Below are 15680 nucleotides of genomic sequence, written 5' to 3'. Positions count from 1 at the left end.
GTATTGTAGAAAGGCACTTCTGCCCTACTTGGTCTCTTCCAGATATCAAGCCATTAAAACCTCAGCACAATAAGTCACTGGGCTGTTGGCATCTCATAAGGCTCAGCAGGGAAAGCCGGTCCTCCATCAGCGCAGAGGTATCGACAGACTCAAGCTGTGGACTGGCATGGGCGAGATGGATAGGCAGTAATTAGGACCTCCACTTCAGAGGTAAGTCAGCCCTGCATCTCACCTGCCTCACGCTTGCTGCTGCAGATATTGGAGTCTGTTTTTTTTTGTTTGGGGGGTTTTGAAGAGGCATTAAAAGAAAGAAACAAACACCAACATCATAAATTTCATGCCTGCCTCCTGATAATGACCCTGATGATTTATTGTCTTCTAAAAAAGCTTTTATATTTGGTCTGTCAGGATTTGATAGATTACTTTCATCATCAGGTTTGCAGCACCTCCCTGGATTTAATTTTTTTTTTTAGCAGTTTTCTAGTCAACACAAAAGAACTGAACACATTTATTGCATTCATCTATTATTTATTCACTCTGTAAGTCAGTGGTGTCAAACGTTTTCACCAAGTAAAAGGTACTCATGGGCCAAAAACATCTCCAACTTTATGTCAGAATGAATATTACAAAAATATGATGTTGTAAATATTACTATTTTTAGCTTTGTAACAATAGAATAAACATCCATTATTTTATTATTATTAGTATCTCACCTACTTGACATCCAATACTTGATGTAGTGATGTTATTGTTGTTAAAGGGAATGTAAATCATTCTACATTCAAATCTTAAAAGGTGTTTTATATGTTTGCCCTGTTAGAATAAAGGCTGATTATTTTTGGCTTAGTTGAAAATGTAGAAATGAAGATTTAAGTCTTTTGTTAGCAATAATAATGTAGTATGGGTCGCTCTCTGCTTTAAAAAACTTGTTATATGATGCCAAATTTTACCGATTAATTGAAAGCAAATTTAGATGAACCAGAGTCTTATTAAAAGTTATAATAACTTTGGAGTAAATATTTGATTGATTAATTAAGAATTCATAATTGGTTAGCAAAAACAAAATAATCCAAAAAAACACAGTGATGGTTTAAGTTGAGCTTGAGCTTTATATTAATGATGCTTTGATCTGGCCTCTATATCATTATATTTGATATAGTGTTATAATAGAAACTGCGGTTAAATTATTTAAAATATGCTGCACATGGTTGGAAAGAGATAAAATGGTAAAAAATAGCTAATTGGTGACTAAATCTGTACTTAATATGGACTGGATGAAGAATATCGGGTCATTTTTATACTCCATGCTGTCCCTGCATATATCAAAAGGTGATTCAGATATTTGAATCCCAGCCGACAGAAAAGCCTGTTTGCTTGTTGTTGTTTTTTTTCTTAGCTGTGACTCAGTTTGTGGTTTGTTTAGCTCTCTTGGCTCCTGCCCATATTCCCTCTTTCATTGCTGTTAAAGAGGTGATATGAACCAAGAACTACGGCAAATAACCAGTTCCATTAAATGGTTCGTATTTATAATGTTTACCAGTATGATCCTATGCAACCAAAAGCGGAAGAAGGTTGATTTAGGCCCCTCATTGGTCAGGTTTTTCAGATTAGAGGGAAGACAGAAGCATCAGCTCCCAGTAAAACATATGACTCTATCTTTAGTCAGGCAGACTTAATAAACATCTTATAAAATGATCATATCATTAATCTGTTTAGCTGGCCTTGTTTATTTTTAGCAAACACACTGGATAATTTAATGTTTTTTGTTAATTGTTTTTCTAAGTTTTCTTCTGTCCTGTCGTCCGGCTAAGAATAGCCTCACTTTATGCTGGTTTGTCTGCTGAATCAGTTTCCTGAAATATATCACCCCCCACAGCACATGACGTACTCTCATTTCTGCTTTTACACCCATTTGGCTTTTTGTTTTACACACTTTGGTATCGTTAAAGGTTGTTCGATCCAATTACTCACACATTTCAAATCTTTCTAAGAACCTCACATTGCTGCTTAAGATTATCTTAAATGTCCAAAGATTTCATGCTGTGGACTCATCCCTGCTCTGAATGACATCACATTCATTCATTCATTTACTTCTACCCTTCAATCTGCCTGATATTAGCCAGAAAAAATAATATCTGAATGGATCAACCTGCATCTAAAGTCTTTGATATAAGTAAGCTGATGGAAACTCTTCATTTTTATCTGCTTCTGTTTAAAGTTTTAGCACCTTAAGTTTGTTTTTTTATACCAGTTGCTGTTGGCTATGTTTTCTGTTTGATTAATAGCACTTAACGAAGCATTTTCAAATATTCTTCACTATAAGATGAGTATTAAAAGTATGTATGACTCGAGCGGAAATCGCATTGAGTCAACGTCGTTATTCATCAGTGCTTAAAGCTTCACTCTCAATATCATATTGGAAGTGAAAGTGAATTAGGACATTCCCTAATTGTTTGTCTTGCAAAGTATTAAAGCCCTTTTATTTATTTTTTATATATTACAACACAGAACAGCCATGAAATAAAAAATAACTCATATTTGAGGAAGGAAAATTACATGTGTTTAGTTAAATCTGCAGGTACGTCTCATGAAATTAAAATACGAAAAAGGATTTAAAAATATCAACGATTTCAGAGCATGAAATGAAATGCATTTATTACACATAGTGTGAAATATTTCCAACATTTATTTTTATTTCTGTCATCCTAGTGAAATTTGATTACAGGTTTAATATTAATGAATCTAAAGTTAACATAAACATACATAAAAGTTAACATAAACATAAAACAAGTTTAAACATCTAAACTGTGTTAAATACTGAATAAAAAATGCTACACATTATTAAACATATAAGGTATAACAAACAGGAACCAATTAGATTACTGAATAAGGAATCAGTAGATACTAACTGTGACCTAGTTCTCTGTTTTTAGTGTCATTCAGCATTAAGTGCTGGGAAAGACTTTATGCTGTCAGCTTGACTTTGAACAGGTGGTTCTGGTTGATCTCAGAGGAAATTTAAATCTGTTTTTTTTTTTTAAAGCTTCTTAAATTAATTCCCCACTTTTAAATCACAGTATCTTCCACTTCTGAGCACAGCAGAGAAGTTGCTGCTGCGCCTCCATGCAGCACGGTTAAATGGATGCTATTTAGATGATAACTTAAGGAATTTATCGAGCATTTATATTAATAAACAGAACTGTGTAAAAGTTAATTCTGCATTCTTGTTACCATTAAACGGTGTAAATAATCTGGACTGGACATGTTTCCGCTCTGACATTAGTTTGCATACAAATGACAGCAGATACCAGTGACACCTAGACAATTAATTGTAAGTCGATCATTTCGCCCCTAGTTACAGGTAACAACAACCCAGAATTCACCAGGAGGTCAATAAATATATATATATATAGAATATAAAATAAATCTCAGGTTTCTAAAAATTATGTCAATGTCCATGTTATTAATGGTTGGTTCTGTTTTTTGCTTTAGTAGTGCATCAATCCATCTTGGCAATCTTAATTGTACTTTTTTTAAATAAAATGTTATGGGGTAAGCCGACTAAAATTCTAGACTCTAGTGACTTTTTAAACTTTGTGCCTCTCTTTGACTCTGGTTTCCATATGAAATTCAGCTTTACTTTAATCTGAAAAGAGGACTTTGGACGGCTGAGCAAGAGTCCAGTTTCCCTTTAGGGTTGGTTCGGTACCAGGAATGCTACATGTTAGCCTGTGTGGTTTTTTTTGTGAGGCTCCTACAGGGAGCCTCCTTTTTTAACTTCCTCAAATTCTTTAAGATTTGCTGAGGTAATCCCCTGTGGCTGGGGCACCTTTTCCTACTACGCCTTTTCTTCCACTTAACTTTCTGTGAATATACTTGGATGGAGCCTTCCATGTAACCAGCTTCTTCAGCAATTACCTTTTGCTGAGACATTATTCAGGGTCCCAGAAAACCTTTGCAGGTGTTTTGATTTTAATTGATAATTGGGGTTTGACACCATAAGCTTCCCATATTTAAGTTTTTCAGTCTTCTAATTTTCTGAAAGACTGAATTTATTATCTGTAGGCCATAATTGTTTCACTTACGATAAATTTGCTATATATAAATATTTCCCCCAATTTATAATCAATCTGTATAACACACCTTTCATTTTCTAAAATGCCTAGAAGTTTTAAACTTTTTCACTGAATCTTTTTTTTTAGATTTTACAGAATCCACCTACATTTATACAGACAGATTTATTTATTCATTTTGTCATTTAGTATGCACAAGTGTAAACAAAAATAAATTTTGTTAAGAACAGCTCTCTAGACAATTTAATTTTTTTAAAGCGCAGCCATGAAAACAGTAAAAAAAAAAAATTTAAACAGTAATATAAACATATGACTGTATATTTACATTTACATTTTGTTTCTTTTCATACATTAAGAAGGGTCTAACTTAGTAAGCTGATTCTGTACATGTATGCAATTTATTCTTGATGTCAATTAACGCTACATGATTTTTGAGAAAAAATATTTGATTGTGATCGCATTGCTTAAAATAAAGCTTTATGTCTTATATTGCTGCAAATCTGTCTGGAGTTCTAGGTCATCAGTCACATATTTTAAATGTATGGTGCTACGCGTGTTTACCTTTTGGAAGAGATTTCTATTGCATCTTATGGTATTTAAAAAGGTCGATAAGTTAAAGTATAAATAAACTAGTCGCTGTTGAGAAGATGAATGTATGTAAATACAGATCAGGCTTTAAAGAAAACCTGGAGGCTGCAAAAAACTAAATAAATAAAATTACACCGGAGTTTAGGTTTTCTTTCCAGCCGGACAATTAATTTTAGACCGCCAGCCAGAGCCTCACATATCTGTACCGAATTTAAGAATTTCAACAGATGTTTAGATTAAATGGTGAAATCTGAAGAATGGGCAAAATAGTCAATTAGTTTGAAACATTACCTTAAAAAATTTAGCTCTAAATCCAATAAAAAATGTTACTGGCTACAGAAATATATATAAACCATGTATAGTTTTCCTTTTCATTGATTTACATTTTTGTTGTTAGAAAGAAAATACAATAAAGATCGTGGATTTGACAAACCTTTCAAAGGTTCAAAATAAATGTATGCTTTGCAAGGGAGTCTCTGCTGTTTGAACCTTACCTTCATTTTCCTTTTTCTTCACAGGTAGAAGTTGATTTCGGAATGACAAGCTGCTGTGCAGAAGATGTCCACGCTGTCTGTGACTGATATCCCAGATGTTGGTCATGGTAAGACCAAGAGCTATTCCTGAGATATGGTTTAAAAGTCGCACTTGATAAAAATAGAAAGACTAAAACATTTTTTCAGTTTTACGCTGAAAGGTTAATTACATGCTCTCTTCTCCCACAATTTTAAACAACAACTTGCAAGGGGGGAAAAAACACATTTTTGGCTGCATAGTCTACATTTTCATTTACAAGTCTACTACAAATGAGCATCTGTATTAAAAGAGTAATAGCCATAAAGTTACTGCTGATTCCGTTAAATCTTCGTCATGTTCTCTGAGAATAAATATTTGCTTTGGACACCTGTTAAAACAGATAAGATAAGTGGAAGCTGTCCTGGACAATGAGTCTTTGAGTTGAATGAGTTTGTTTCTCTTCTTTCAGATGAGAGTAAGGTGTTTGACAGGGCCTCTGAGCTGCAGCTGGACTGCCTGGCTGAGGAGAGCATCGGAAACACCACAATGAAGACAGAAGGCCTGCTGTCCCTGACCGACCTCTCCCAGCCGGGGCACGTCCCTGTTCCCCCCCGCAACGGCCCGTCGCTCACAGACATGAGCAGCTCTTTGCCGGTAGAGCAAAACGACATTAAACTGGATCCATCTGCAGCTGATGCGTCTGGTAGCGTAGGTGAGCAGAAAATAGTAAAAGTAAAGAGTCTTTCCTTTTTTTTTTTTTAGTAAACACTGATTCATTGCAATTGCAGCTCGGTTTTTTTTTTGTTTTTTTTTTGTACTGGGGAAGTTATCAATTATGGCGAGAGTCCATAATACCTGTTGTAATATTTCTCTCCTAAATTCTGCTAATTGTTATGGGTCCCTTTATAATCTCAAAAATGTTTTTTTATTTGGCGCATTAGTTCTGTTACGTAAGGCATTTTGATCCATCTTCTGCTGCTTGGTGTCCAGATTCCTCTATGGATTGTTTATTCACACATGCTCTACACAGCAGGAGGACTCGCTGTATGACGTTCAGCAGGTCGGCCCGGGTTGAACACAAAGGAGGCGGGCCATGATGCAAAAACTATGCTGCAGTAACTGCTGGGTTTTTGTTTGTAGCAATACTTGGGTGGTGGCACCGACAACCTTGTTCTGCCTGTTTGTTTTTTGGGTAACAAAGGATTGGTGCAAAGGAAATGGAAATAAACAAATTAGACTATGTTTTGTTTTTTATAAAAATCAAACTCATGCTTAGGGAGTCGGTGATCTCCTTACTGGGAGATCCCACGTCTGAAGTTGGAGTTTCACAAGCAGAACTGACTGGACTTTAAGCAGCTTTAATTTTCTTCTGATTCATCACCTTAATTCTCCCTTTCTAATTAAAAAAATATCAGCGCCCTTAAAGTTCCAGCATATTCACCATAGACTTATGTTTAAAAGCGGACAATACCATGAAAAAGTTCATAAGCTGAGCGGTTGTAGCACTATTCCCCTTTAGCAACAATGGCGTAGTTTAAAATCCTGGCCTGACATGTGGCTGTGTGGTACTCCGGCTTCCTTCCACAGCTCAAAAACAGGACAACTAGGTTAAATAATCGCTGTAAATTACCCTCAAGTATGAGTATTTAGGTGTGCATGGCTGTGTTTCTCTTTGTTACCCTGTGATGGCGCCCTGTCCAGGGTGCACCCTGTTTTTCAACCATAGACCACTAAGATGGGGAGCAGTTCCCATGACCCTTGCTTACAAGCTACAGAAGATGACAGATGAGTTCAATAATGCCTCGTATTTCAGACAGTTCAACTTATGTGTTACATAGACTCGTTTCACAAATCCTAAAATATGTAAAAGCTTTTATTAGTTAGGTTTTTGTGATTATGGCAGAAAAGTAGGACAGTGTTGAAAAATATCAAATTGGGAACTTGTGGGTCGTGTTCACGAAGGTAAGGCTCTTTAGAACTAGTGGAAACGCTCACATCTGGCCCAAATCTGAGTCCGAAGTGGAAAGAACCAAGGTGGATTTGATGCTACTTTGACGTCCTCACTTCTGTGGCGTTACCATTTCAGAGATGTAGTGCCGTTCAGCTCCACCAGTCGGTGTAGTCTCACCGCAAGCATCTGCTTAAATGTGTAAAATTGATCTTTAAAAAGTTTCAATATGTGGTAAAATATTTGTGCTGCGTTCTTACGTGACACAGATAATCTGTGGAAAGAAAAATCAAGCTCCTCGGCAACAATCAGGAAAAGGGTTTTAGCGACTCTTTGATACGGTGCAGGAACCAGCAGCGTTTGCTTCTCAGCAAGTTAAGGTTTCGTAACATGATTTATTTGAATGCAACCTGCATTTGACTTCAAATTTTTCTTTTTTCTTGTCATTATTTGATATTGGCAGTTTTTATGATGTATATGAAAGCAATTATATTTGTTTAACTGTTTGTTTGTTCTGCCTCGGCAGATGGCTGCTCACACTGAGCCTGGTTCTGTTGGAGGTTTCTTCCTGTTAAAAGGGAGTTTTTCCTCTCCACTGTCGCTACAAGCATGCTTAGTGTGAGGAATTGCCTTCGAGTCAATGAGTCGATGCAATCAACTGGTTTCCTTAGATAGAAAACTTTGAATCAATTTGACTGGATGATCTGGTGAACTATAAAATGCCATGTGTTGTGAATTGGCGCTATATATATATAAACTGAATTTAATTGAATTATTTTGTGTGTAGATGGGCAGCCAGTGAAGAGAAAAAAGGGCCCAGCTCCGAAGATGCTGGGCAATGAGGTTTGCAGCGTCTGTGGCGATAAGGCATCTGGTTTCCACTACAACGTGTTGAGCTGCGAAGGCTGCAAGGGATTCTTCCGCCGCAGCGTCATCAAAAGTGCCCAATACTCCTGCAAGAACAACGGCCGCTGTGAAATGGATATGTACATGCGCCGCAAGTGCCAGCAGTGCCGGCTACGCAAGTGTCGGGAAGCAGGCATGTTGGAGCAATGTGAGTGTTTGTTTATCGCATCACTTCAAGCTTTTCAATTGCTGCTGTACAAATCTGGGATTTATTTTTTTTCACACTGGGATGTTGTGACAAACTGCATCTTCTTTGGCTTGTAGGTGTGCTTTCTGAAGAGCAGATCAGATTAAAAAAGCTAAAAAAGCAGCAGGAGGAGGAAACGGCGCGTACGTCCACAGTGGTCACACCAACCCCTCCACAGGAAGCTGCCATGCTCGATCCACAGCAGCAGGAGATGATCGAGAAGCTGGTGGCTATGCAAAAACAATGCAACAAGAGGTCTTTCCTTGACCGACCAAAGGTTACAGTAAGTGGAGACTACATGGCTGAACCAATTTTTCTCAAATGCTGCTTCTTGTTTGACCTAATTTTAACTTGTATATGTTAACAGCCTTGGCCACAGAGTCAAGACCTGCAGAATCGGGAGGTGCGACAGCAGCGGTTTGCCCACTTTACAGAGTTGGCAATAATGTCGGTTCAGGAGATTGTGGATTTCGCAAAACAGCTTCCAGGTTTCCTTGAGCTGACAAGAGAAGACCAGATTGCTCTATTAAAAACGTCGACCATTGAGGTTTGCGTTGATTCTATCATCATTTAAAGTGCCTTTAAATTAACTTTAACAATAAAGCACTACTTAAAACATGTTTATCAGTACAGTACCTTTTCTGGTTTGTCTTTTCATTAATCGATGTTGGACGCAGATCAATTTGTGCCAGAATCTTACTCTCTGCCATGTTAGTCATTCACTCTGTTCTTTTTTTTCTCCAGATCATGCTGCTGGAGACGTCCCGGCGATACAACCCTGCCATTGAAAGCATCACTTTTCTGAAGGATTTTAGCTATAATAAGGACGATTTTGCAAAAGCAGGTATTCATACAATCAAACCTTTATCAAACTTTTGTTACACAAGCATAAACTAGAGTATAGCATACAGGGATGACAAAGTATTTTAAGTATTTTGTTATTAATACACTTTTACGCTTTCTCCCTATATCCTCCTTTTATCTCTTTTTCTTTCCCCTCAGGGCTTCAGTTTGAGTTCATTAACCCCATCTTTGAGTTTTCAAAAGGAATGAACGACCTGCACCTTGATGAGGCCGAATATGCTCTGCTCATTGCGATCAACATCTTTTCTGCAGGTCAGAATGAATAAACTGCAGAGCCTGCAGTTCATCATCCATATATAGAGCTCAGAGTGAGCCAATTGCTTTCAAATCCCCAAGGATAAAACAAATCATTTCACTTTGCATCGTGAACCACATTTATCACATCTTCAAATTAAAAATTCTCCAGTGAGAGATTTAACTTGCCTACTTTGGTTTGTTAATTTATGGACAGATCGGCCAAATGTGCAGGATCACGATCTGGTTGAGAGGCTGCAACAGCCCTATGTGGACGCTCTACGCTCTTACATCATGATCAAGAGACCAAATGTAAGTCCCCTCTGCTTTATTTAACCTCTACTTTGTGACCAAGAGCATGTCAGGTCAGCCTGGTTGTCGTCATCACAACAGCACATTAGGTCAGATCGGAGGTTACAGTGGGGCCAAAAAGTATTTAGTCAGCCTCTGATTGTGCAAGTTCTCCCACTTAGAATAATGAGAGAGGTCTGTATTTTCAATAAAGGTACACTTCAACTATGAGAGACAAAATGAGAAAGAAAATCCAGGAAATCACATTTTAGGAGTTTTAAAGAATTTATTTGTAAATTATGGTGGAAAATAAGTATTTGGTCACCCACAAACCAGCAAGATTTCTGGCTGTAACAGACCTGTAACTTCTTCTGTCCTCCACTTGTAATCTGTATTATTGACAACTGTTTGAACCCATTATCTGTATAGAAGACACCTGTCCACAGCCTCAGACAGTCACAATCGAAACTCAACCATGGCCAAGAGCTGTCAAAGGACACCAGGAGAAAAATTGTAGACCTGCACCGGGCTGGGATGAGTGAATCTACAATAGGCAAGAGGCTTGATGTGAAAACATCAACTCTAGGTGCAATTGTAAGAAAATGCAAGACATAAAAGACCACTGATAATCTCCCTCGACCTGGGGTTTCACACAAGATCTCATCCCATGAGATTAAAATGATCATGAGAACGGTGAGCGAAAAAATCCCAGAACTACACGGAGGGACCTGATGATTGACCCGCAGAGAGCTGGGAACAAAGTAAACAAAGGCTACCATAAGTGACGCACTAAACCGAGAGGGACTCAAATCCTGCAGTGCGAGATGTGTCCCTCCCGTTTAAGCCAGTACATGTCCAGGCCAGCATGAAGTTTGCCAGAGAACATATGGATTATCCAGAAGAGGATTGGGAGAATATCATGTGGTCAGAAAAAAACAAAATAGAACTTTTTGGTAAAAACCCAACTCGTGTTTGGAGGAAGAAGAATGCAGAGTGGCATCTCAAGAACACCATACCTACAGTGAAGCATGGGAGAGGAAACATCATGCTTTGGGGTGGTTTTTGTGTAAAGGGGACAGGAAAATTGATCTGTGTTGAGAGAAGAATGAACAGGGCCATGTATCGTGAGATTTTAAGCCAAACCCTCCTTTACCTATCCATCATTTGACACATTTTGCTGTATCCACATGGAGACACCCATTTCTCTCCCTGAAGAGACCTCTGTGGTTTATCATCTGTTTCCAGAGACAGAAATGATGTGTCTTGATGTCCGGTTGGCTGACGTTCGCTAACCTTGGTCCACATTTGGGGGTTTGAGAGATTTCAAGAAATAAACTAACGGACTGCGTAGTTTAGGGTCTCACAAGCTTTTACATTTGATAAAAATAGATTTTTATTCCTCTATTGTTTTGATGAATTAATACTTTCACTGCTGTCTGCTCCATGTAACCTTTTAATCCTGTACTGTCCCAGTCAGATCATCATTAGTAAAGTTGATATCCATCCCACAGGAATTTCGCTGGAATCACCTGATCCATGACAATCCGGGAAAAAAAATTCATTTTCTAAAACATATGTACTTTAATTGTGCTACTTGAACACTTTACATCAGTGAACCCTGCAGTAGTTCTTTGAACACTTGCAGCATGATCTAAAGGCCGCTACGACAGACATAAGAAGCGAGAAAATGGTTTTATTTCCTCTAGGTGGCAAGAGTAAGAAGAGTTTTGTTTTCAAACTTCTCATGAAGCGCAGCTATCAACTCCCTATAACTCCCTTCCATGGAAGTTTACTTCACACCTGCCAAAGAAAACAGTCGTAAAGGGGGCATTTTTTGGTTTTGGATTTGACAAAAAGGAGGAGAGCGAACTGCCTTACATGACTTAGAAAAGGTATCATACAAGTCTTCAGTTTTTCTTTCCCTGCCTCTGCCAGCAGGGCCTTAAACTGTCCTTTGCATAAAATAACACTGTAGGGATTCCTGCAACTTAAACACCGGGGGGGAATTTTGTAATTTAAAAACCGAAGAGGAAAATCATCTCTTTTTCTACTTAATGGACATCTGAATCCTTAACACATCTTTTCCCGGAAAGGCTGAGAGGAAAAAAGTTATACCCAGACGAGTCAACAAAAAGGAGCAAGAACCCCAAAGACAGGGCTGTGAGAATAAAGTTTATTAATTGTTTTTACGGCTGTAAGAATCCAGCACAGAAATTAAGCGGCCAAAATATTATTTAAAGGACAAGGTCTGTCCTTAACCCTCCTGATAGTTTTCTCATAACTACTCTGTTGACACCAAAATTCACCTCATGCCACTTCTGCACACATTCCATATATGTACTGCCATATAACCAGACAGCTGCTGAAGTTACTTCCTCCTCTGTTTGCCTCAGGCAGCTGATAGAATGGCTAAAGCCATGAAGGGTCGAATAAAAAGGCTTGGATTTGATTAAAGAAAATTGCACCCAATGTTTACTCTAGCTAGAGTAGTCTGTTCTGTTTGTGTTATTCTATTCTGCTATAACCATACTGTAGTTAAATATCCTGGATAACAGATCTGAATAAGGTCTGTGCAAAGTCTCCTTTGCTAATATTAAGTTATTATTTTTCTCTTATTTCCCAAGGATCACCTGATGTTCCCCCGTATGCTAATGAAACTGGTGAGCCTTCGCACATTGAGTAGCGTCCACTCGGAGCAAGTTTTTGCCCTTCGCCTCCAGGACAAGAAGCTTCCGCCGCTGCTGTCTGAAATCTGGGATGTTAACGAGTGACTGCATTCCTGATGTCGCACTCCATGGCTTTATGGACCCTGTAAGGGGCACAGCTCCTATGAAATGATCACCAACTCCTTTCTTCTGTTGTGGCCAGGGACTGATTATTGCCTTGAGATTTTATTTTGTTTTTCCTTAAGGAAGGAGAGCATTCTACCCCGTTGCTACCTTTAAAGACTGTTGAATGGCTTTGTGTGCAGTAGAGGAAATGTGCACACAAAGATCCTAGATTTTAGATGCTCATTGATTGTGGTTAAGTTTAGGCATTAAGGGTTTTCAGTCAGTTTTCATTGATTCAATTTTGCTGACAGTAATGACAGTCTCTTGCGTGGATCTTTACCGTTCCTCAACTAATTCCGATCAGGAAGCACTGAGCAGGTCTTGGCTGTTACCGTCTTAAAATTGCAATGTCTCTAAGTGAAAAAAAAGTGATTTCTACACTTGTGCAATAGATTGAAATTAAGGCAGAGATATTTTTCTGCCTATAATTTATCCTGATTGGTGTTGGTAACAATTAGGTTGTTTTTCCCTTATATCAAATTCAAGGGTCTGGGGTTTGGGGCCATTGCTCAGGTAATGTGAAGTAGACCTCTAAGTAGTGGAGGCTTCTTTAAATTCAATTATATACGTTTTTCTTTATTAATAAAAAGGGGGACCTGTTTGGTTATTAATTAATGCCCATTAACCTTTGTGAAAGATGTACATTAAAGTATCCATATGAATGTACCATCATCTAATAACGCACAATACCCAAAACTTATCCAACAGGTGTCATGGAAGCGCCCATTTTGATCTAACTAATGCTTTTAAATTAATGTTTCAGTGGTCTAGTAAGTGGACTAAAAATTTACCCCTTTTTTTGTTTACCTTTTCTTTGTATTAGACTCCAGTCTCATTAAAAGTCACTCAATGAGAATCTGATTTAATGTGTGTGAAATGTGCTAATATGTGATTTGTTTTTTTTTTTGTTTTTTGTTTTTTACATTTGAAATACCATAAATTTACGAAGATGTGAAATTTTAACTATTGCTTTTTTTAGCGTTATACTTAAAAAGAGAATGTAGTTTTGAGATAACTTGATCTAATGGTCCGTTCTTTAAAGCATTCTTAAATTTGATACCAACAGCCAGGCCAGGTCTGGTTCTAGTTCTCCCTTACTAAAAGGCACCAACATTTAACATAGACATTAGAACAGGGTTGCACCAAAGTGTGCCCTGGGGAAGGCATTTGCAGCGCCTTTTGTTTCATTTTGTTTTTTTCTGTGCAGCCAATAACTCCAGCAAAGATACAAATCTTTTATATTTTTAATTAAGCTTTTGCAAAAAATAGAAGCCTTTGTTGAAAAGCAGTGACTCAAATCAGGTTCTTCTTACTGAGGATAAAATTTTTTTGTTGTTTTTTTTGTTTTTTTCTTTTTTTTTTTAAACAAGGCCAGAATAATTTGCAAATGGATACCTTTCTTTTATTAAAGCAAACATGCAAAGCCCTTTTTACATTTTGTAGGAAAGCAATGATTGAAACATTTCATTCCCACAAAATCTGACCAATGTGAATTATCTAAATAATATTTTGCACATTTGATTTGTTAATGAGGTAAAAAAAAAATATATATATATATATATTATTTTTTTTTTTTTCATTTTTTTTTTTTCCCCAGAGTAATTTTCAGTTGAAGCATTTAAGTTGCATTCAATCCCCCAGCTGTTGGAGTTCAGATGTTTTCACTGAATTTCTTGCTGTGTGAAGATGGAGTTGAATAAAAACATGAGCAAAAAATGGGTTTATATTTTCAGGGTCTGGGTTATTTTCCCTCTTCAGGTGTTTTTTGTTGCATTGGTAATTTGAAAATCCCTAAAAGCCTATTCATAAACTGACTTTTTTTTTTATGTGCAGACTTGGTCAGGAAGAGCCTACATATAAAACCGCAAGTCGGTTTGTTCTGGTATTTTTCCAACCACATGTTGGTTTTGGTCTTCTGCTTTCTTCATCAAAATTTAACTCTCCATATTTGTGTCATTGTTTTACAACAATACAAATTTTTGAGAATTAGATTTTGCTAAAAGAAGCCAATTTTTAAGAGTGCAAGCAGGGTTCTTTTGGTTTAAACATCAGTTTGTTTACCTTTGCAATGGAAATGTGAGGTTGGTTCTTAACGTTTGGGTTTAACGCTGACAGCCAAACACTAACTTCTGGGTAACGGTGACTCATCCAGGTTGCTCCTATCAGAAATCCCACCCACTGACTGAGGGAGAGAAGCTGAAACTGAACTATCATGCCTCAGTGTGCTGTGGTGTATTGAACTCCAAGAGGTTTTTGTGTGCAAATACATTTTAATGCTGTAAGTATCAAAGTTAATTTTACTGTATATACTGTAATCGTAACATTTGATCTAATTCCTGTCTTCAGAGGGTGACTGTAAACATTGATATATAGAAAAAGCAAAACTATTTTAATACTTGTAACTTCTAAAGAAACCCCCTGTTTTGTATGTACAGTATAAATTAAAGTTCTGCTGTAGTGCTATGTATTGGTCGTAATCATTGGTTTGTCAAACTTTCTGTTTCTGGACTTTGAAATGAATTTACCTTTGCTGCAGTTAAAAAAATGGGAAGTGGAAATCTGCAGCAGGGTGGTGGTTTGGATGCTGCAATAACTTTCATAGAACTATGCCCCTTTTACAACATTTCTCTTTTCAGTTTCAGCCTTCTGTCTTTCCTAGCCCTCATCTGCAATTAATTATTCAAAATATTAGAAAGAGTCAGCAGTCCTGAAGGATTTATTTATTTATTTTTTATGTTTGCTTATCTGCCACCTTTTGGTAAAGCCAGTGTTTACAGGATTTTTTAAGGTGAAGAACAACTAAATTTTACATCTCTGAAAGTTTGACTAACAGCGATACAGAGGAAGCTGTAGGATGTTTTGTTTAGTTCTGGTTGCAATCTACATGTTTCAACAGTTGCCTGAATTCTCCACACATTTGAAAAAATGAGCTTGGATGCAAGAATGCTTCCAAGGAAAAGCAATAGATCTGGTCAAAAACTTGTCGAAGAATATGTTGTAGTCAGAAAAAGAACAAACCCAAACTTTAAAGTCATAATTAGAAAAAATAAAATAAATATATACACTCACCGGCCACTTTATTAGGTACACCTGTCCAACTGCTCGTTAACACTTAATTTCTAAGCAGCCAATCACATGGCGGCAACTCAGTGCGTTTAGACATGTAGACATGGTCAAGACAATCTCCTGCAGTTCAAACCGAGCATCAGTATGGGGAAGAAAGGTGATTTGAGTGACTTTGAACG

The 15680-nt window shown here is 37.3% G+C and overlaps 1 protein-coding gene across 1 annotated transcript; it reads left to right on the top strand.

The window, feature by feature from the left end:
• nr1h3 (nuclear receptor subfamily 1 group H member 3) lies at nucleotides 1-13126 on the top strand. Its single transcript, XM_015391702.1, has 10 exons — nucleotides 1-210; nucleotides 5180-5262; nucleotides 5644-5886; nucleotides 7910-8176; nucleotides 8293-8498; nucleotides 8583-8762; nucleotides 8960-9059; nucleotides 9218-9331; nucleotides 9531-9625; nucleotides 12229-13126. The coding sequence occupies exons 2-10, from the start codon at nucleotides 5220-5222 to the stop codon at nucleotides 12373-12375; spliced, it is 1395 nt and encodes a 464-aa protein (XP_015247188.1). The 5' UTR covers nucleotides 1-210; nucleotides 5180-5219; the 3' UTR covers nucleotides 12376-13126.
• Nucleotides 13127-15680: the final 2554 nt, after the last annotated feature.

This window comes from Cyprinodon variegatus, unplaced genomic scaffold (genome assembly GCF_000732505.1).
Source record: "Cyprinodon variegatus isolate N-32 unplaced genomic scaffold, C_variegatus-1.0 Scaffold22, whole genome shotgun sequence".
NCBI classification, from domain to species: Eukaryota; Metazoa; Chordata; class Actinopteri; order Cyprinodontiformes; family Cyprinodontidae; genus Cyprinodon; species Cyprinodon variegatus.
Note: the sequence above shows the minus strand (reverse complement) of the source record. Positions and strands in the feature narration are given on the sequence as shown.